Source organism: Silurus aristotelis, assembly GCF_946808225.1.
Source record: "Silurus aristotelis genome assembly, chromosome: 24".
Lineage (NCBI taxonomy): Eukaryota > Metazoa > Chordata > Actinopteri > Siluriformes > Siluridae > Silurus > Silurus aristotelis.
Window position 1 is genome coordinate 8312739 of NC_139597.1, and position 21411 is coordinate 8334149.

Genomic DNA, 21411 nt, shown 5'->3' on the forward strand with positions numbered 1-21411 from the left:
AATGCACACGTTGTATACTGTGTATTAATGTATACGGTGTATTAAATGCTAGTGAAAGCAGAATGTCGGCACCAGCACATGGGCAGGTGGTTGTTTAAGTGCTGAGGATGCAGCAGGTTTTAATCCTCAAACTCACCTGTATATCTTCCAGCCTGCGTAATGTGCAATTTAAAAAAACAAAAAACAAAAAAGCTTTAGCCTACGCTTATCAGTTCCTCCTCTCCTACACGATTTCCCTCCCCGACATTCAGAAGATGCTACAAAATATATTGCTGTTCCTTATCTGTGCTTTTTTTTTTACAAAAGCACGCTAGCTTTTTCAGGCCGATTTGAAACCGGTGAGGGAGACCCAATTTCACCCCCTCACTCTTGGCAATAACAAATACGCTGCTAATGTGTGGCCATTTTGGATGATGAGCTAAGAGTTCCTGTGAACAAACATCCTTCCAGCACAGGTTTCGTTGCCCCCTATGCACAGTCGATTAACACTCATCTGATTCTTACGATTTCTTTAGTCGTTTTCCATGTGACCATTATGTACAGCCCAAGATATTCCCCTTTGATTAATTCCCCAATAGTCGTGGTGCATCCTCCATGCCGAAGACTAACCCAATATTGGGCGTCACACTTGAACATGGCCTGTAATTAAGTGCGAACACTTGCGTGCGGCTCGCTGCGGTGTTGAATTAACTTGGTCTGACAGGAGCAAGAGGACTGCGGTGGCATGAAGAAAAAAGGCTCTACGGTGTTCAGTGGAGCGCACACGAAAAACCGAGCTACAGTCACCACAGGTAGTGAATGCGCAGCTCAATATTAACCACGCAGCGGGAATGCAGGAGCAGAATTTGAGCCTCGCAGTGAGCATTCTATCTGAATCTTCACATTCATTGGGGTTTTTTTTCTACAGAAAAAAAAAGCAGAGCCATGAGGGCAAACTGTGCAATGATGGACATCCTTTGGTGACTGCTATTCCTGCTGCTCACTGAAGAGAACAGTTTCACGCTCTGAATTTGGATTTTTCTTGCATGCTAGACCAGTTATTTAAGCGTTCTTTCGACCTAGGAGTTGGAGTTGAAATGCCTGACTCTGAAGGAATAATCCCGAAGCAGCAGAAGAGACGTGCTTTTCTGGCCCTTAAATCCATTTCATTATTTTAAGATGAACAAGAATGAACAAGAATTTCTACAAAAAGGGCTTCTTAATCTTACATGTGCAACGGCCTAAGAAAACCCATTTGCGCACAACAAAATATAGAATACATCAAACAGATTGATTTTTTTTTTTATCTGCCTGCTAAAAATCATATTCGTTTAAGGAGCCAGTATAACAACCGCTGTGACAAAAGCTTAAACGCAGAGTCTGATTTCCTCACACAATGAATTTCAGGTTGTTGATCAGCTACCTGACATAAAAATATTTGAAAGCAATTTTGGAAAGAATCAGACTTTCTACTCCGACCCATGCAAAACATATCGTCGGGGCATTAGCTTTGTGCATTGGGAATCGTCATGCTGAAACAGATTTGAGTCTTGTTGTTCAAGTGAAGGAAAAACTGAATGTCCCACATTCAAAAAGACTATATTCAACTGTGTGCCTCCAACCTAAAAACATAACTGGAAATGTCAGGGGTCCCAATACTTTGGTCAATATAGTGTACAAGGAAAAGCAGGTGCCACCTTCCATTTAGTAGTTTTCAAAACCATGTATCACTTAAAGGGTCAATTTCACACCATGTGAAGAAGTTTCCCAGACCAACTTGTTATATAGAAATATCATTATTATATACGTTCGTCTTCATTCGAGATTTTTCTCTTTTTACATTTATTTGCACACACAGAAAATACCAGTATAAGTATTTAACATACTGGTATCATTGCATGTTTCTTTTGCCTCTATCATTTTATATTAAGAAAACAACTGGCTGCGATTCCTTTCTCCACATAGAAAATCCTCGACTGATAAATGCGACGATTTACATTTGCGGATTGATGAAATTGTAAAAAGAAATCATGTTTGGCATGCTAAGTGCTTTCTGAGCACGGTGTGTGGACAGAAGGAGCTCTCACCCTCACACATCCAAAGAGCAAAAAAAATAAAATAAATCGATAGTTGTTCGAGCCGACAGTTGTGACAGTACAAAAGAAATTTGACGGTGAGGAGGACGGAGAGAAGATGGACGACTCCCTCGATGTCTTTACAGATCAGTCGAAAGATGTCATGTACATGAAATGAAATAGATGTGTCAGTTTGCAAAGAAAATGATCTGTTACCGTCTTCAAAAAAATGACTCGCATTTGTCAGCATGCACCGCTGTATTTATCCCAAACTGATGCAGATGTTTCCAGCTCCAGTCACGTCCCACCTCGTGAAGATTATGGACCTATGGATGATCATGGAGAAGTAGATGCCGAGTGTTTAAAGGCCCTGGCATGGAGAAGCTGATGCTGGATCTATGATGATCACAAATTGTTCTGTATTGTTGAAAGATTTATGACCAAACTTTTGATGTCACCCATATGAGGATGGGTTCCCCTCTGAGTCTGGTTCCTCTCAAGGTTTCTTCCTCATATCATCTAAGGGAGTTTTTCCTTGCCACTGTCGCCACGGCTGCTCATCAGGGACAAACGCACACCATTCACCTTCACTGTTGTTTTCTGTAAAGCTGCTTTGAGACAATGTCTGTTGTGAAAAGCGCTAAACAAATAAACTTGACTTGACTTGACTTTCCGAGGTCTTGACTCGTTTAAAGGGGTTCGTTTAATAGTAAGTCATGCGAATGCAGCAAGAAAACCTTTCGCCTTTTACGCCGCGTTTGATTCATTTGCCATAGCGCTGCAGAAATCTCAATCGAGGTGTCACCTTGGCTTTTTCTTTGCCGGTTCCTCCCCTTGATGAGGGTGTAGGAAGATAAACAGCTTATCCTGGGGCGAAATATGCTGATTTTGCTATTGTCATTCGGCATGTCCTTTCGCTCGCTCACAATCACTGCACCGAAAAACTTTGTCTTATCTTTACTGACAGATCTCAACCAAATCCTGAATGCACAAACACTACGATAAAAAAATGAACACACACGCACACATCCATTTTTATTTGTCACATACACACACATACAGAGTACGTCATGCAGTGAAATGCTTTTTACGACGGGCCGGCATGAGGGAATAGGATGGGGAGAAAAAAAGACCAAGAAAAGAAAGGCAGATAAATAAAGTATAAACCATATAAAATATATAATATATATAAAAATATATATGAGAAAAAGAAGTGTATATACAAGGTATGCATATGACAGAAAACAGTAAAAAATTTAAGGTGGTTAAATATATATACACACACACACACACACACACACACACACACACACACACTTAATATAACTGGACTTAGTTGCAGTCGAAATCAGAGATGCTTTTCACAGGAAATATATTGCGGATAAGTTTTGCGACCAAGTACCGTTCATGAGTGTTTATCTCAATCAGACTGCATTCATTCTGCAGATTATTCAAAGCCATTGAGCCCTACAGTGCTCACTTTCTGTAGATACACAACTATTAATCCGGCCAAAAGGGGTTTCAGCTCCTGATTGTTCGATGTCCTCGCTGATGTGCTCTACCGCAATTACCGGTCATAATTAATGACAGAGTGGGAAAGCTTGAGCGTGGCGTTGATATCTGCTCTCTACATACTAATTGAGCCGTGGCCTCTTATTGGGGCTCGTTACTTTAAGAACAGACTCGCGTTCATGTTTCCCACCTGTAGATTGTAGCGCTGATCCCCAGCTTCATAAATAACTGATCGAATAAGAAATGATGTCATCCAGCTAAACAGTAAAGGTGTTAATAGATTTACACAGGGTTTAACTAGCAGGAAGATTCGAGACACCTGATCTTGAACTCAAATATAGGAGATAAAATCACAATAGTTGGAGATATAATATCTATTACATGGAAAGTCTCTACATATAAAGATAGGTGACGAGACAATATGATGATAAAATACACTTATTTTTTTACCATGCAGGTATTGCACTCAGTAAATCCATACACTTTTTGAAAAAGATTATCCTGATAAGACTCTCAGGATTATTTGGAGTAGAACATTTTTGATAAGCTTCCTACAAAAAGAAATCCTGTTTGGTAGTAAATAGATAGACAGACAGATCACTTTATTTATCCCAGAGGAAAATTCACAAATGCTTCCATAAAACCAAAAGCCCAAGGTTTGTGAAAGAAGGATTTTCTACTTAACCATTGTATTCATAGACACAAAGACAGAATTTAGTGGATAGCTCGATGATAAAGAGCTATTGGCAACCTTCATTTAAAAAAAAGAAATGGATATTAAAAAAAATTTTTTTTTACTTAAATATGCAACCAGATTTTATTTCTATTTAAATGTTTTTCATTTTTATTAGATTTTACTTTATTTTATATTGTGTCAATCCAGATAGATAGATAGATATCCGTACAGCAGAGTCCCTGATTATCTTCAAGCGACGACTGAAGACCTACCTCTTCCTAAAACACTTAAATTAGCACTTTGCAAGTTTGTAGAATTCTAGGGTTATATTTATATTAACTTTGTAATCTGGGATGCCAGTGTAGATTTATTCATTACTAGAGATTTAAAGCACTTTTGTACATCGCTCTGGATAAAGGCATCTGCTAAATGCCGCAAATGTAAATTATATATATATATATATATATATATATATATATATATATATATATATATATATATATATATTACACACAGTACAGACCAAAAGTTTGGACACACCTTCTCATTCAAAGAGTTTTCTTTATTTTCATGACTATGAAAATTGTAGATTCACACTAAAGGCATCAAAACTATGAATTAACACATGTGGAATTATATATAGAATTATATACATAAAAAAGTGTGAAACAACTGAAAAATGTCATATTGTAGGTTCTTCAAAGTAGCCACCTTTTGCTTTGATTACTGCTTTGCACACTCTTGGCATTCTCTTGATGAGCTTCAAGAGGTAGTCACCTGAAATGGTCTTCCAACAGTCTTGAAGGAGTTCCCCGAGAGATGCTTGGCACTTGTTGGCCCTTTTGCCTTCACTCTGCGGTCCAGCTCACCCCTAAACCATCTTGATTGGGTTCAGGTCCGGTGACTGTGGAGGCCAGGTCATCTGGCGCAGCACCCCATCACTCTCCTTCTTGGTCAAATAGCCCTTGATGCCTTCAGTGTGACTCTACAATTTTCATAGTCATGAAAATAAAGAAAACTCTTTGAATGGGAAGGTGTGTCCAAACTTTTGGTCTGTACTGTATATATTTTTTATTTTTATTTTTTTATCATCACAATGAATAATCTGTGGCTTTGACTGAAGAGAACAGCAACAACGAGGCTCTGTGCATTTAGATTTCTTAAATCACTCCGACAAAATCACAGCACAGCCACAGATATTCAGTTTCTTTGAGTTTCAGTTTCTCTTTCTCTTTGTTTCTGTGGTGATTTTGTAGCTGCTTGTTAAAATCTCTATCCATTGGCCAAGTTTTAACCTCTTCAAAAGTTACTAGGTTTACAGCATGAAACTTGGCAATAACATCCCAAATGGTGTGCATAACTAAACCTCGGCCAAATTTTACCATGAAGCACAAATACTTATAGTATAGATGCTTGGTGAAATCCAGGCAGTGCATTTTTATAATTTTTGTGATTTACGTTCCAGCGGTGCTTCCAAACATATTTCTGTAATTAAAAATAAATAAATAAATAAATAAAAATAAAAAAAAGGAAGGTCTACATTTGTATTTTGTAAAACTGATATTTATTTAAAAAAAAAAAAATAGAAAGAAAGAAAGAAAGAAAGAAAGAAAGAAAGAAAGAAAGAAAGAAAGAAAGAAAGAAAGAAAGAAAGAAAGAAAGAAAGAAAGAAAGAAAGAAAGAAAGAATTTTGTGGTAATTAAACATGCAGGCCTGGAAATCTTAAATAACAGCATCAACAGTTCAACTGAGAACAAATGAAATAAATCGTTTTTTCAGAAATGACAATGACAATTCTTAATACATTTTTAAAAAGACAAGCGATATGACAAAACAATATCTATATGGTCAAATATAATCATAATTTCCAGGTATTACTCTGTAAATCTATTCACTCTTAAAAGCTTATTTATATATAAAAAATTATTAATATAATAATTATAAAATAAAGATATATAGATGTATAATTTATTTATACATTATTTATATAATAATATACTGTTTTCATTGCAATCAATTTTCTAATTAGAATGACTACTAAAACAAACAAATTATTTCTTCTGTTGTTCGAGCAGAACATTATGAACCATTGTGTGTAGTGTTTGCGTTATAGAACTAGAGTCTAAATTTAATGAAGGGTGCAGATAAAATCTGGACGGCACTGTATGCATGAAGCAGACAAAAAGCATTGGAATCTTGTCTTCATTCTTTATTTAAACATGAACAGGTTCAGAGAGCACATTATGAGTAGCGGATTAGAGGCACAAAGCAATTGTACAAGATGCATTTTGATATTATCGTTGCTATTTAAGCATTTGAGAGGCCTAACTACCTAACAACTATTAGATGTAACTAATACAACTACAACACCTATTTATATAACATAATTTTTCACAACTACTTACTATAAGATTCGTGGGTTTTTTTAAATATCCCATTCCACATTTAATCCATCTTTCCTGTTATAATAATCTGGGAAGATGTTCCAGTAGATTTTGGTGTGTGTTCACTAGATTGTAAAGATTTAAGCTCTGAGCTCACTGATGTAGGTGAGGTGAGGAGGCCTAGGGTGCAGTCAATGTTCCAATTTATCCCAAAGGTGTTTGATAATTGTAAGATCAGAGCTCAATAGCAGGCTACTCAAGATCTTCCATTCTAACTCATGTAAACCATATCTTCATGGAGTTGGCTTTGTATACAGGGCATTGTCATGTTGAAACAGGTTTAGGTCTCCTAGTTCTAGTGAAGGGAAAATTTAATGCTACCTCATTTAAAAACATCATATACAAATGTGTGCCTCCAACTTTATGATAACAAATTTGGATAAGTCAGGCATTACCATACCATATTTAAGTCCATATTTTAGAAGGAGTGGATGAAAATAAATAAATAAATCACAAGGACTACAAGGATAATGTATAAAATGTGGTTTTGTATTACTAGCATTTCAGGACCATAGGTCATGATGTTTTGTGAATCCTAAGTGCCAAAATGTAGTCAGTCTCTCTCTCTCTCTCTCTCTCTCTCTCTCTCTCTCTCTCTCTCTCTCTCTCTCTCTCTCTCTCTCACCCAGTCACACAAAAAGTCCAAAGCCCAAGGCAACAGTGCTAATGCAAGCTTTAAATCAGGAAACGCACCACAGGCCGAACAGGCCTAAAGGTCATCATACATATCCCAGATTCATGTTTGGACACATTCGGAGGCACAGCTTGCAAGTAAAGCTGTCTGGTTCACAGTTACACCAAAGGTTATTTGTGCTTTCAGACTCTCGGAAGATATTATACTCAGACACAACACAGGGAGATGAACAGAGTGATGTTGATGACGTCTCTTCAAGGAGACTGAGTAAAGTCTAGCAATATCAAAACAATATCTATCAACAAATAGACTGCCTAAAGCAATCATTTCCCTCACAGACTAAACAATTACAGCAATAAATAAATAAATGTCATCCGGTTCTACAGTGACGTCTGGTTTTCCCAAGATTTACAAAAGTTTATGAGCTGAAACCATACCAAGCTGTTTGCTCCAGCAACTTGAGCCGAGAATTCACCTCGTGGATTGAGACTTGTATGTGCTTGCTGCAAACACGAGCGACATCCAAGACAAACAAAGAGCCGGAACAGACAAAAAACAAAAGCAATTTCTTTTTTTTCCCTCCTGAAAGCAATCATTTAACAAAGTTCATTCTCAAAGAGGAAGATGGAAACACGAAGATGGAAACACCTACAGTATTAATGACGTTTGAGAGACCTGGGTAATCAACCTTCCAAAAGATAAATGTCAATAGAAAGTGTCAATAGAAGCAGGCAACACACAGGACTTCATCTTGTAATGGCATTTTTATTTATGGTTACTTTCTTTTTTGCATTTGCTTTTAATTTTGCCAAAACAAATTGGAAAAACCCTAGAACTTTGTTTTGGAGAAGATGCAAAGAAGTCACCATTTCTCACCATAATTTGTCTAAACAGAATTTGTCCTTGAACAACTGAACAATTCTGAAATAATGTCATCTTCACTGCTCAACAGTTGAAGGAGTATTTGTCCTGTTTATACCATGCTACCAGAACACCTTTTTCCACAAAATAAGGCATTTAAAAAAAAAAAAACATTATTTTGCAGAAAACACACTGATCAAAATTAGAGAACAACAATGACTGTAGCATGGAAAAAGATTACAACAAAATTTTCTGAAGGTTACAACAGTCAGCAATTAGTAGGAAGTGTACAGGCCTCTGCTCTGAATGACTTCAGCACATCTGCAGCCACAGGACAGCACTAGTGTCTCACACTGCTCTGGTGTGATTTTGGTCCACTCTTCTTCCAGTCTTCTCCACAGTTCCGTGACTGTAGTGGGTTTCTTGGCCATAACTTTGTCACCAAGGATTTTTCAGAGGTTCTCTATTGAGTTGAGATCAGGACTCTGGGCAGGCCATGTCATTATTTCAATGTTTTCAGTTTCAAGAAACTGCTTTACCCGTTTTGCTGTGTGACATGGAGCGTTGTCCTGCATGAACACTGCAGGCTGATTGGGTGATGAACGCAGGGAAGAAACCATATGTTGTTGAAGAAGGTTCTGATAAACATTTGCATTCACTCTGCCATGTAGCTGTATAAGAGGCTCAACTCCTGCTGCAGAAAACATGCCCCAAACCATGACACTTCCTCCTCCACTTTTCACTGACTTCTTTACACACTTTGAGTTCAGTCTTTCTCCAGTTTGTCGCCGAACATAATGTTTCCCATCGGACCAAAATAAATTAAACTTGCTTTCATCACTGAAGTGAACTTTGGACCAGTTCTCCTCCGTCCACACAACATGCTCCTCAGCAAAGCTTAGTCTAGCCTTTTGATTCTTTCTGCTAATGAGAGGTTTGGTCACTGCAGAGTGGGCTTTCAGTCCAAATGCTCTTAAACGTCGAGACACTGTATGACGAGACAGATCCTTACCCTGTTCAGCGCTGAACTGGTGAGCAATTCCAGCTGCAGTGTGGAAACGATTGCCCATTGAGATCCTCCGCAGTATCCTGTCCTCTCTTGTATTTGTCTTCCGTGGATGAGCAGCCTTCTTGGCGGACTTGAATGAGTTTGTGATGTTGTAAAGATTCAATATTCTTAAAATCACATATTTGGAAAGACCAACTTGTCTTGCTATGGCTGATAGGGTCATCCCTTTGGCCTTCATCTGGACAACCTGCTGCCGGAGGCTTTTAGTCACTTTAGAACGGCCCACCAAATCAAGGAAATTAGCACCAGGTACCAGATTAACACCAATAACTGGAAGGTATCTGAAAGTGTTCTCTAATTTTGATCAGTGTGTTTTCTGCAAAATAATATATATATTTTTTTTAAATGCCTTAGTTATTTTGTGGAAAAGGTGTTCTGGTAGCATGGTATAGACAGGACAAAAACTTGTTTATAAATTGTTCTCTAATTGCCAGTGTGTGTGTGTGTGTGTGTATATATATATATATATATATATATATATATATATATATATATATATATATATATATATACAGTACAGACCAAAAGTTTGGACACACCTTCTCATTCAAAGAGTTTTCTTTATTTTCATGACTATGAAAATTGTAGAGTCACACTGAAGGCATCAAGGGCTATTTGACCAAGAAGGAGAGTGATGGGGTGCTGCGCCAGATGACCTGGCCTCCACAGTCACCGGACCTGAACCCAATCAAGATGGTTTAGGGGTGAGCTGGACCGCAGAGTGAAGGCAAAAGGGCCAACAAGTGCCAAGCATCTCTCGGGGAACTCCTTCAAGACTGTTGCAAGACCATTTCAGGTGACTACCTCTTGAAGCTCATCAAGAGAATGCCAAGAGTGTGCAAAGCAGTAATCAAAGCAAAAGGTGGCTACTTTGAAGATCCTAGAATATGACATATTTTCACTTGTTTCACACTTTTTTGTTATGTATATAATTCCATATATAATTCCACGTGTTAATTCATAGTTTTGATGCCTTCAGTGTGAATCTACAATTTTCATAGTCATGAAAATAAAGAAAACTCTTTGAATGAGAAGGTGTGTCCAAACTTGTGGTCTGTACTATATATAAAAAACATATATTTTTTTTTAAAGGGAGAACATGAAGTCTTCAGACGAACAGTAGTGTCACTGAAGCGACAAAAGAATACAGCGTGCATACTGTAATTCTCTCAGCGCTACTCAAAATCTATTGTTCATTTAATCAGCTCTATTCAGGCTAACCTTACAGATGTGTCAACAGCAGAGCCAGAAAAAATCTATTTGAATTGCTAACAACTGAGCACTAAAGAAGCAATCAGATTTAAACAATTAAAGTGCTTTCTTCCTTCTTACACACCATAGGGCTTTCTATGCACTTCCACTCTCTTGATATTTCATTTCTCTCCATGAAAATTATGTTGTATTCTCTTCCTTTTTCTTTTAATAGCTGATTCAGACATTGTTCCTGCATTCTGCTATAATAAGACACCAGGTGAGAAAAGCTGAATGCTATTAGTTACTGCTGGAGTAGACAAAAAATCAGTATCCTGGGTGCCTGGGTTTAATAAAAGCAATAAAAAAAGAAAAAAAATAATAATACTCCTTTACTGACTTTTATGCAAATAAAAGACGCTCGGTGATGTAAGCGAATTACATCTTTTGATATTTCTGCCGCCTGTTGCACTTCATTCATTGGCCGAATTGCCACAGGTCTGTTGATACCATTTTTTTCAATATCAGCAACACCAAGCAAGGACCAGCTACTACACAGACATTTCACGGTTACATGCATCAAGAAATGAATTGGCGAAGAATTTTCGGCCAAAATGAAACCTTTTTTTATTTTTTTATTTCAGGTTTATAATATAAGACTACGGTATTAAGTAAACAATTCATGCCAGTAATACACACACAAACCTTCTTTCGGCTTCTCCCATTAGGGGTCGCCACAGCGAATCATCCGCATGTTTGATTTGGCACATGTTTTTACGCTGGATGCCCTCCCCAACGCAACCCTCCCCATTTATCTGGGCTCAGGACCGGCATTAAGGCTTGTGCAACCCTAATGGCTGGGGTCGGTTCCCTGACTGGGGATCGAACCCGGGCCGCAGCGTTTAGAGCGCCGCATCCTAACCACTAGACCACCAGGGAACCCAGTAATACACACATGTGTAAGGTAAATGACTATAAAAAACATTTCTTGACAATACTCACTAATCTAGTAAGAAATGTAAAGGTGTGACGTCATAATAAATATATTTCCAACCAAATGCAGATGTTGCATGCAATTTTATTCTTGGTGCATGATTTTGTGCACAGATTTAAAAATTTTTCCTTTTCCATCATGTTTCCTGACACACTGGCAACCTCTGTCTGAATTCAAACTTTCCACTGTCCTTCTGATCATTGTAATGTGTATTGGTACTAATGGTATGAGATTTGAGACACAACCCTAGTTTGTTCAGCATGGGTAGATGGACAGGAAATTCAGTGGAATTCGATGCTCAAAAAATCAGACACACGTCTAAATTTCAGGTGTCCACAAACTTTTGCACATAAACTGTATCCTCAGCTGTGCACAGCACACAAAGCTTAACAAGTCAAAACTGAGTGGGCGCGACATAATTGAATAATTCAGTAAAATAGGGTCCATAAGGTACAGGAGTGAAAGAGGAAACTTGACCTAGAGTAATGGCTAACACAATGAAGCAACCTGTCTGGTGCGGTGGAAAAAAAGCCGTCTGAGTGCCTCCTATAAGTTGATTACAGAACGGGCGGAATATGCCACCTATTTCCGTATAGTTAAAGAGGAGATTAAAAATAGCATTGATTTACGCACAAAAGAAACAGACGGTATAATTTGGATCCTCGCGTATTCGAACAGTGATAAAAAGCCATTCGTCTCGAGAGACAGACGAAAGTATCTTTCGGTGCCGTTCTTTCGGTTCTACGTTAAAAACCAGAATAAAAAGGAAGGTTTAAATTCAGCAAACATTTTTTTTGATCTGCTCAACCCCAGACCGGCCCTCTTTAAACCCAATTACATGCCACACAAGCAGGCTGCAGTGCAGTAGATCAGGAGGGGGGGCATGCTGAGTACTAACAGCACGCAGGACTATACAGTGCATATGGAGTCATGCTGCGAAAGCACAATGTCATTAGAGTACACACGCACTGTTCTGGTAGGTGAGAAGTAAAACCCATAGTAAAAAAAAAAAAAAAAACACACACACACACAAACAAACAAATAAACAAACCAACCACATTCCATTAAGCTACTCTCCCGTGTCCGTCCCTCTGCACCTGTGACCTGAAAGATCCCACGCCAAGCTTTAAAAATGCACCGGAGCGCTGGTGGCTGTGTTAACTAAATTATTCATGCATAAAGCTATTAATTTTATAAAAGACCTTCCACTGTTCGTGTGTAATGCGCAAACGGTACTAAACAGGTAATACACGATCGTGTGTTAAAGCTTTTCGCACTTTCACCGTTTTGCCGTCGAATTCGCGAATCCGATTGGCCAGAAGATTTCCAGAATCGCAGGTGTATTTTGATTGTGCATTCCAATACAGTTATGTTTCTATAGTAAGAATACATGTACAGGATATCATATTTGATCTGGTCATAATGTGATATGGTGAAGGGGAAGTTTATTTATGGAAGAGGTCTCCAATGTCAGCATTTCGTCACAGTCAGTAGCAGGAGAGTCTTTAAAGCTTCTCTGTTAGAAGACAAGCGGAGGGATTTTTGTCAAAAAATAAAAATCGGAAGCTGCCATAATGCAACTGATAAGAACTTGTCTCGTAGATGTTCCACAACTATGTGGCAAGTAATGGTTAAAACATGCTATACATGATTCATTCATGTGTGATTAAGGCTCTGGGTTACTGATTGGCGCTGTATAATGGCTGACCTCAGCTTTCTAACAAACTGGGTTATGCGAAGTAAGTTGTTCACTGTGCTTTAATGTACATGTGACAATAAAACCCTCTTTCTTTTCTTTCATAAATAAATAAAGCATTGCAATTACAATTGAGTGATACGAACATCACACTATCTTGCTGGCGATTCTTTTACTATAACAGTATGCCCTGTTGTGATTAATTCTTTGAATAAAGCTATTATACTATATTATAAAAGGTACATTTGATATAATTGTACACTGCTACTTAAGGCTACACTGTTATGAGGCACAGGGCCACCTACTGGGGATGGGGGGATCATTTGTCACACTGCTTAAAAACTGAATATTGTCTAAACCTAAATAAATGTACCAAGGTGTAAAAAAATGTGGTATTTTAAGCAGATTGCACATCTTTACCAAGATCCAAACAAGCATCATGTTGAGAAAACATTATGTTTATTGGTCATGTATGCAGTTCTGTGAATGCAGTTCCATTAGGGATAGCCATTATCTCAATTCGGATCCTGTTCATCAATCTTCATCGTATTTTCTCAACCTCAGCATTACAGGTGCAGCTTTAGCTCAGTCACAATACGCATGTCCAACCCAGAACGCTGTACATAATGAAGTACAACCTCCCATACAACTCTTTTATATAATTGCACTGCCTTCATGTTTTGCCTAACCTACATGCTTCATCAAACTGCTAATACCAGAAGCAATCAAACCTCGTCTAAAAATAATCAGTTCTCCCCTTAGCACTGGACATGTATCTTTTAAACTATCAGTAGTCAAACACCTGATTTAAAAAAAAAATAACTCCCCCCCTTTAAGTTGTCCAATTATAAGCCTATCAAATCTCCCTTTTACCTCCAAGATCCTAAAAGACATTGTAATACAGCAGTTATGTTGCCATGTAGTCTCATCATGGCAATGGTTAAAGTGGTGTGCCTCCTTGCTCATGTTGCTTGACCTTAGTGCAGTTCCTGACACTACTGTTCATACTATTCTCCTTGAAGATCTGTCCTAACTTCTGGTTCCTCCTAGTTAGTAATACAGTCATAGCTAATCTTGCTAGAGTCCCTGTTTGCACTCTGCACAGAATGTGTGCCATTAATTATTATGTGACAATAAGCTAAACTAATAATCAGTCCCTCTATCCTGCTAAAACAGATTCCAGTGATCAGGACTCCTTCTGCTCTCTGGACCTGCCCGATTTATACAGATGCCCTACTTCGGGTTGGCATTCTCATCACTTGGAAACCACCCGCTGCTGATGGGGATGGAGAGCACGTGGAGAGCATACAGATACTTGAGATTACTGTGTATGGTACCATTCAGAAACGCTAAAAACTATTTTGAGGCAATGACTCACGAGTGCAATTGACACAAAAACGGTTTTGAACTCAAGTTTCCATCAGTGAACAGTTGATAGCTTCTGGTGCCTCCAAAATGAAAATTGGTTCCCTTGTTCCTCTCAAGGTTTCTTACTGGTTTCACCTCAAGAGTTTTTCCTTGACAAGCGAGCCGGTGGCGACTGTGGCAAGGAAAAACTCCCTGACATATTATAAAGAAGAAACCTTAGAGGAACCACACTCAAGATGGAACCCGTCCTCATCTGGGAGGCACTGAATGTCCATTTTTATGTTAAAATTTATTACAGCTAAACATTGTTGAGGTGTGCAGTGATAAACGATCAAATGGAACCTGTAGTCCTGAGTCATTGTAGCAGACTACAATTTTAGAAGGTAAAATAGAAAGAAAGAAAGATGAAGCAACCATGCAAATGTGTCCTAAAATGAAAGTAACTAAAGAAATATGCATCTATTTAGCTATGATTAATTAAGAGCAAAAAGCTAGCAAACTGGTTGTTGAGAACTAGCCCTGAATGTGCGTTTTACTTGTACTTTTGATGAAGAGGTTTATTTTTTTGTGCTCTGACTAGTTTGGGGAATTTAATCTGTCTTACGATTTGAGGTTCTGTGCCAGTGACTTCAAGGTTCTCAAATCTCAGAACTGGAAAATGTTCAAATGTGTGTTGAACCCTTTAACTCTTACCTAGTCAGTGCTAAGTGCTAATGGTCAGGCTTTATTGTAAGGCCTCACCCCTAAATAGCAAGAGGTTCTTTTCTACCAGTTTTATAATAATAATAATAATAATCATAACTATTTTTATATAGCGCCTTTAAAGTAGCTTCTCAAGGCGCTTTACATACAGGCAAACAAGAATACAACACACAAAATAGAGCAAATAATACACACATACTCGGGATATTAATAGGGATTTAAAAGTACTGAAGTTCTGTGCATTTCTGATGTGAGGAGGGAGTGAATTCCAAAGTCTTGGTGCATACGATGAAAAAGCCCCTACTGAACGCAGCCGTGTCTGTGGAACAACCAATAGACCTGCTTGTGAAGAGCGTAAGATACGCTTGGGTGTGTATACAGTTAAAAGTGCAGACAGATACTGGGGGGCAAGACCGTGCAGTGCCTTGTATGTAAGTATGAGAACTTTAAAATTATCTTTATGAGACTTTTCACCAGACATAATGGAGACAACAATAATGAGACCCTAATGTTCTATGCAACAGGACTTAATTTTTAGGTACAGCAGAGACTCGACTTGGCTAGATATCAAGCTTCAACAAAATTGCAGGGTCAGTGGTGTTAGCATACTGAAAGCTAATCTGTTTGAACAGCAGTTAGTAACCGAGCTGGACAGAATGAAGAATTAACACATTGCTGCATTGTTATTCCCACTGGCACCACTATCAACAGGCAGTCAAATGGCATTGTGGTCCATCTTTAAAGAAAAAAGAAAAAAAAAAGGGGGCGGGGGGGGGGGTCACTCACCAAAGTGAATAGACCAATATGTCAATGAAAGAAGTTTTAACTTAAAGGTCAACTTAGACTTTCAGTAAAAAAATATATAAATAAATAAATAAATAAAAACTCACTCCTGGCTTCCCTAAAAGATTAATAAATCATTCAAGGTGGACTTTAGTTAAAATTTTTTTTCAAAGATTAAATTCGATGTTTTAAGTTTCTGTGAGAAACCAATCTGACCAAATCAAATGCATTAAAATAATATAAATGTCACCTTAATTATTAAGAGCCATGATCAAAATGCCAGTCTGATTAGGTCTAATCAGACTGGCATTTTATTAACAATACTGTTGTGGCGAGAATGTTTGATAAACTTAAAATATATTAGCAATCTGTAAGTCGCCATAAAAGCATACACATGCCAGTCACACACCTAGATTGAGCGATTAAAAGACTACAAAGGCTAATGAAGTGTCTGTGTGTATCATTAAAATAGATACTATTAGTGTCAAGCTAAAAATGAGAGCAGTTCCGACATCGCGTTCCTGACAAAGGCTGTAATGAGATTTTAGAGCGCTAGAAAAATTCATTGGTATAGCTCCATCAACGAATCTCTAATGGGTTTGAACTCCGAAGCACTGAAGCAGCTATTACTAAACATAACGATATCACAATACAGCATTCAGTCTGTTGTCATTACATCTCCTCAAACAGCTGATAAAATGCTCCTGGCTAGAAGTAAAGAGCACATACTCCATGCCATACTGCACATTCTTCAGCCTGTGACCTACAGTATGTATTAACATGCAACCCAACTCTATTGCATAGTGTTAAAAGCAAAGCAGACATGGTAAATTATTGGCCTCAGACAGCTGGGTTTTTTTACCTCATGCGAGACTCGACCACATCTTGTTTAAAGTGAAAACATTACCGATAGCATGCTATTAATTAACCTGTTAGACTGATGAATTTATACAGAAGATAACACGAGTCAGTAGCTCGAACGCATCCAGGTGCACCGTCTGGTAATTTCATATCTACTTCTATAATGCCGTTTTAACTCTGTTATCTTATACGTCGATTACTAGCCGAATCGAGTCTCTGAATTAACACAACACAACACAACCGTGTCTTAAAGCAACACTGCATTCTGGATCGTTGAGTCCAGCGTTCGTCATCTCCATTGCTTCTATAAATATGGCATTACATCACTGCAAAAGGGGGAGCAGGGAAATAAGCCCCTGTTCTCATTTTTAAGAGCCACCAGCAAATTCTTATCACTACTTAGATTTGAGTTCTTTCCTTTTTTTCTCCTATTGAACACCATGGCAAGTGCACTAGCAATTTCCAGATATTTCAGTAGAAACAAAATTAAGTGTGTAAAAGAATTTTGAATTCACTTCTAACCCATATCCTGATCACTCCTGACACAAAGTCTTTCGTCTGAGACTTGTTGGAATTGGATACAGTCAGGATTAGATCTGCTGTGATTAGTCAGGGCAGAGGAGGTCATAGTCAGGGTGTGATTTATTTAGGGTCAGGATGTGATTCATTTAGGGTCAGGATGTGATTTATTTAGGGTCAGGATGTGATTTATTTAGGGTCGGGGTGTGATTAGTCAGGGTCAGGGTGTGATTAGTCAGGGTCAGGGTGTGATTAGTCAGGGTCAGGGTGTGATAAATCAGCGTTGAGATGTGATTAGTCAGGGTGTGCTCAGTCAGGGTCAGGGTGTGCTCAGTCAGGTCCTGATGCGATCAGTCCAGACCCGATCTGATTCGGAAAGGTCGGGATGCATTCAGTCAGGGTTGGAGATCTCTTCACTTAGAATCACATGGAATTAGTCAGGGTCAGGATGTGATTAGTCAGGATGTGTTCAGCCAGGTTGAGAAGTGATTAAACAGGGTCAGGGTGTGTTCAATCGGAAGCCGATGTCATTAGTCAGAGTTGGGATGTGCTCAGTCCAGATAAGATGTCATTAGTGAGGGTCAGAATGTGATTAGTCAGGTGGAGATGTGATTAATAAGGGTCAGGAGGTGTTCGCTCAGGGTTGGAGGTGTTCACTTAGGATGAGATGTGATTAGTCAGGGTCTGGATGTGTTCACTCACGCTGAGATGTGATTAGTCAGGGTCTGGATGTGTTCACTCACGCTGAGATGTGATTAGTCAGGGTCCGGATGTGTTCACTCATGTTGAGATGTGATTAGTCAGGGTTTGGATGTGTTCAGTCAGGTTGAGATGTGATTAGTCAGGGTCAGGAGGTGTTCAGTCAGGTTGAGATGTGATTAGTCAGGGTCAGGAGGTGTTCAGTCAGGTTAAGATGTGATTAGTCAGGGTCAGGAGGTGTTCAGTCAGGTTAAGATGTGATTAGTCAGGGTCGAGATGTGTTCACTTAGGATGAGATGTGATTAGTCAGGGTCTGGAGATGTTCAGTCAGGTTGAGATGTGATTAGTCAGGGTCGAAATGTGTTCGCTCAGGGTTGGAGATGTGTTCACTTAGGATGAGATGTGATTAGTCAGGGTCTGGATGTGTTCACTCACGCTGAGATGTGATTAGTCAGGGTTTGGAGATGTGTTCACTTAGGATGAGATGTGATTGGTCAGGGTCGGGATGTGTTCATTCATGATCAGATGTGGTCATTCAGGTAGATTAATCAATTGACATGTCTGGCAAACAAAGAGCGACACTCGCCTGATATATAGTATATAAATCGGATGATATTAAGCTCGTATCGGTGTGTACGCCGGTGCATGTCTGTAGCGGCAGTGCCATACTGCAGAACCCACAGCAGGGACCTTTAACACGGCTACGGCGGTTACTCGGGGGGTGGGATATCCAGTACACTTCCATGTGTAATACTCGGAATGGGGGCGCGATAAAATATAATCTAAGCATGGAATAAAGCACACCGAGCAGCGATCAAATGCGCGTGCGGTGGTGGTGGCGGAATCGGGATTGGCCGCCGCAAAGGCGCTGCTTTTCTCCACCACTCAACTGCTTGAAAGTTCGTCCAATTGGCGCGTGCGAACGAGTTCCGCATGCACCCGGGACTTTCTCGGAAACAATAAGTGGACTATAGCGAGAACAACTTTCTCTCCCGAACACATGCACTACGCCCGAGCCTCGAATCAGTCCGAGCACACTGTGTTTGTGTGCACCCGTGCGTCCGTGCGTGCGCGCGCGAGTGTGCATGTGTAGGTTCAGAGAAGCATGATGTAAGGAAAGCGTCTTTCCTACCTCCTTCTTGGTCGGCCTGAAGACAAGCAGGGATGTTCTTCTTCCAACCCGGCATGTTTGCTTTATTTTCTTCTTTTGCAGCGCGCTTTGTCTTTACAGCCGACTCATACACATAATCTCACGCGCGTTCCAGTTCTCGACACGGGCTCGGCTCGCGTGCATGTCCCTCCTCACCGAGACTGCGGGCTCTTCCTTTTTCAGCGAGGCGCTGTAATTCAACGCCGCGTGCGTCTCGCTCAGCCTCGGTGTGGCGCGAGCTCTGGGAGGAGGAGGAGGACGGCGAGGGGAAAAAAAGGAGGAGGAGGAAGAGGAGGAGGGCGCGAGCTGGTAGCGAAGGTGGGCACTACTATTACTACTACAGCGTTAGATGAATAACCGAAGACTTCCTTCCTCCCTCCCTCCCTTCCAGGCACCTCGCTTTGCAGTTACATTGCGTGGTGCACGTTTTAATTAAAAGACGTTTTTATGACGGTAACCACGTGAATAATAAACGTGTTAGCACGGTGCATGTGTACCGGCGTTTCAATGGTCCGTTCCGGTTTTGTAGCCCAATATGGCTTCATTCATTCATGCATTCATTCATTCTGTCGTTCATGCATGCATGCATTCATTTATGCATGCATTTATTCGTTCATGCATTCATGCATTCATTCATATAATTTATTCCAATTGATTCTCACAATCCAAATTGCATTATTTGAGCATTTATTCTGCCTGTCTGCTTTATACAGAATTAACGACACACTATTATCTGTCCACATGGTGCTAAAACCTAAAACACCTTTGCAATGCTAACTTTTCTGAATCCCGTTTAATAAGTCTGTCTGGAGAAAATAGTAGGCGTGTCAGATGCCATTATTTTGACACTCGTCAACTTGGCAACGTAAACCAGATGCTTGATCATATAAATTGGTTCATTGGTTCTCATTCATTCCTTCACTCAGGCTTACTAACTGCTTTATCATGACCAGGCTTGTGGATTTGTTGGAATGCTGGGTGTGGCATAAGATGGGACACTTGTCAATCACAGAGCATCATGCATATACACATTTACATAGGCATTTTTTATTTTTTCTGGGGAACTCAGAGGAAACCAGAGAACCCGGAGGAAGTGAAAATGGATATGTAGAGGACTATTTTACAGAGAGTAACCAATGCTCTGTAAGCGAAATGACAATGAATATTTGATAGACATTAATAGGGACTGTCTCATTCGACACTTCAGGGTACTAATCAAGGTGACAGCCATTCTAAGAGCTGTCTGAAATAAATGCATAGCAAAAAAAAATTATATGGAGCACTGATGCTTTCTGGTTGTGATGTCATGATTTTATGAAGCCTCTTAGCTCGAAAACAATGGGAGAATCTCTAGGCCAATTTTAGGATCTCTAACAGAGTACACATGTCCCCATTACATTATATTTCATAATGTACTTTAAAGAGCAGAAGGAAATAATGCCTGAAAGATATCAGTCTAGGCTGTGGATAAAAAATGCCAGGGGTGATGTTTTACAAGGTGAGTATGTAGTAGAAATCATCAGTGTCCTAATATGTATTGAATATTATACTAATTCATGACCTGGAGAGCTGATTGCGACGCACACATATAGAACACAATTAACCTTAAAATGTGGCCGTATTGTCAAGAACTAATAGAAAATGTAAAAAGTTAGATACACACTGCCTTTATGATACAAGTTCATCATCAAATATAAATTAGGTGATTGTCATCTATCATTCACTATTTTCCAACTAATTGAATGCCCTCCCTGTTTACCAAGAAAAAGTTAAAACTCTATCAGACTAGTCACTTTAAACACTAGTCATACAGGCAATGTATATTTGGCATTCCTGCCATTCACCATGTAGTTACACTTATTTAATGCTTAAAGATTAAGAGTGGTTTTTAATGTAATCTCATTCTAATTCTGACCTGACACCACCAACCCAGCAATTCTAAAATGCAGTACTGTCAGACCAACTCACCGCAGCAGCTCAGTGGTGGAATGTATTTTTTCTTTCTGATTTAATATCCATGTTTGATTGTTTGATTGTTACATTGAAGCTTTAATGACAAAATGTCAAAAGGCAAAGATATGCTCTATCATAAACTACAGCTGTCCCACTGCTAGTGAAAGTGCTGAGGCTGGGTTCTGTAGACTATTGTACTGGTTGATTGATTTCTGAAGGGTTCTATAGACCTACACATTAATTAT

At 39.2% G+C, this 21411-nt stretch overlaps 1 protein-coding gene across 5 annotated transcripts in view; it reads right to left on the reverse strand.

The window, feature by feature from the left end:
- Positions 1-19475, reverse strand: part of grip1 (glutamate receptor interacting protein 1) — a 284092-nt gene extending 264617 nt beyond the window's left edge. For 2 of the 5 annotated variants that reach the window (XM_083528096.1, XM_083528103.1), the window contains exon 1: positions 19196-19472. In XM_083528096.1, coding sequence (XP_083384222.1) covers positions 19196-19250 — 55 coding nt within the window. In that variant the 5' untranslated portion in view covers positions 19251-19472. Of the gene's footprint in view, positions 1-19195 lie in introns of all 5 variants that reach the window. The other 3 variants (XM_083528101.1, XM_083528105.1, XM_083528100.1) reach the window with 3 other exon arrangements.
- Between the last annotated feature and the right edge of the window lie 1936 nt (positions 19476-21411).